This window comes from Penaeus monodon, chromosome 31, assembly GCF_015228065.2.
Source record: "Penaeus monodon isolate SGIC_2016 chromosome 31, NSTDA_Pmon_1, whole genome shotgun sequence".
NCBI classification, from domain to species: Eukaryota; Metazoa; Arthropoda; class Malacostraca; order Decapoda; family Penaeidae; genus Penaeus; species Penaeus monodon.
The window spans coordinates 19,691,666-19,692,441 of NC_051416.1; the positions used below are offsets into that span (position 1 = coordinate 19,691,666).

Here is a 776-nt window from a genome sequence, read left to right on the forward strand (position 1 = left end):
CTCATCCTTCCTTCCCCCTTTCCCCCTCTCGCAGTGTGCGTGATAGAGAGAAGGATTATAACGAAAGAGAGAGTAGCGAGTGGAGGGCCGATGGCCATGAGTGACATTAAACGAGGAAGAGTGTATCACTCCTAGTAAAAATGATTGGTGATCCACAGAGCGGTAGTGTAGGGAGGGGGGGGGGGAGAAGAGGGGGCATCCGACCTAATTAAAGGAGGAATGATATAACAAGCCTCCTTTCCATGGAAGATAAAAGCCAAGAAATCGGGTCTGGTCACTTAAAGGGTGTGTGTTTATTACTGCTCTGCCCGCTAATGCCGCGCTTTTTTCATCATTAGAGTAGAGCGCCTTTAGATATATTGGTGCTACTGTCGTGTTTACGTTGATAAAACTATGACGCTTAGTAAAAAGCGGCTTAGATTACTACCAAGTGCCGCACCTAAAGAAAGCCTCTCTTCTGGGCTCGAACCCCCGTATTGCTTTTTTAAACATGTTGGCGGAGAATAAACTGAAGAGTCACCTCGATCGTTTCACAGAAGCGCACCTTCGATGTATCTCGCCTACGAGCCACTTGGGAGCCATGTCGCAGGAGGCCTTCTCTGGCTTCGGCGATTGGCGCAGAAGCGACGCTGGGCCGACCTCGGCTCTTAATCCCGCCCCTGTTTGCCCTGTGTTTGTTTTTTTCCGAAAGGGTCTCGGTTTAGTTGTTACTCCGTATCTTTTTAACATGGCGTGGTGGTTTGGTTTCATAGCAGAATGCACACATCCACACCCAG

General features: G+C 49.1%; 1 protein-coding gene across 1 annotated transcript in view; it reads left to right on the forward strand.

The window, feature by feature from the left end:
* The window catches only part of LOC119592914, a 118,074-nt gene that overhangs the window by 556 nt on the left and 116,742 nt on the right, over positions 1–776 (forward strand). Inside the window, exon 3 of the mRNA XM_037941805.1 lies at positions 405–672. Within this exon, the coding sequence (XP_037797733.1) occupies positions 405–672 (268 nt within the window). The remainder of the gene's footprint in view (positions 1–404; positions 673–776) is intronic.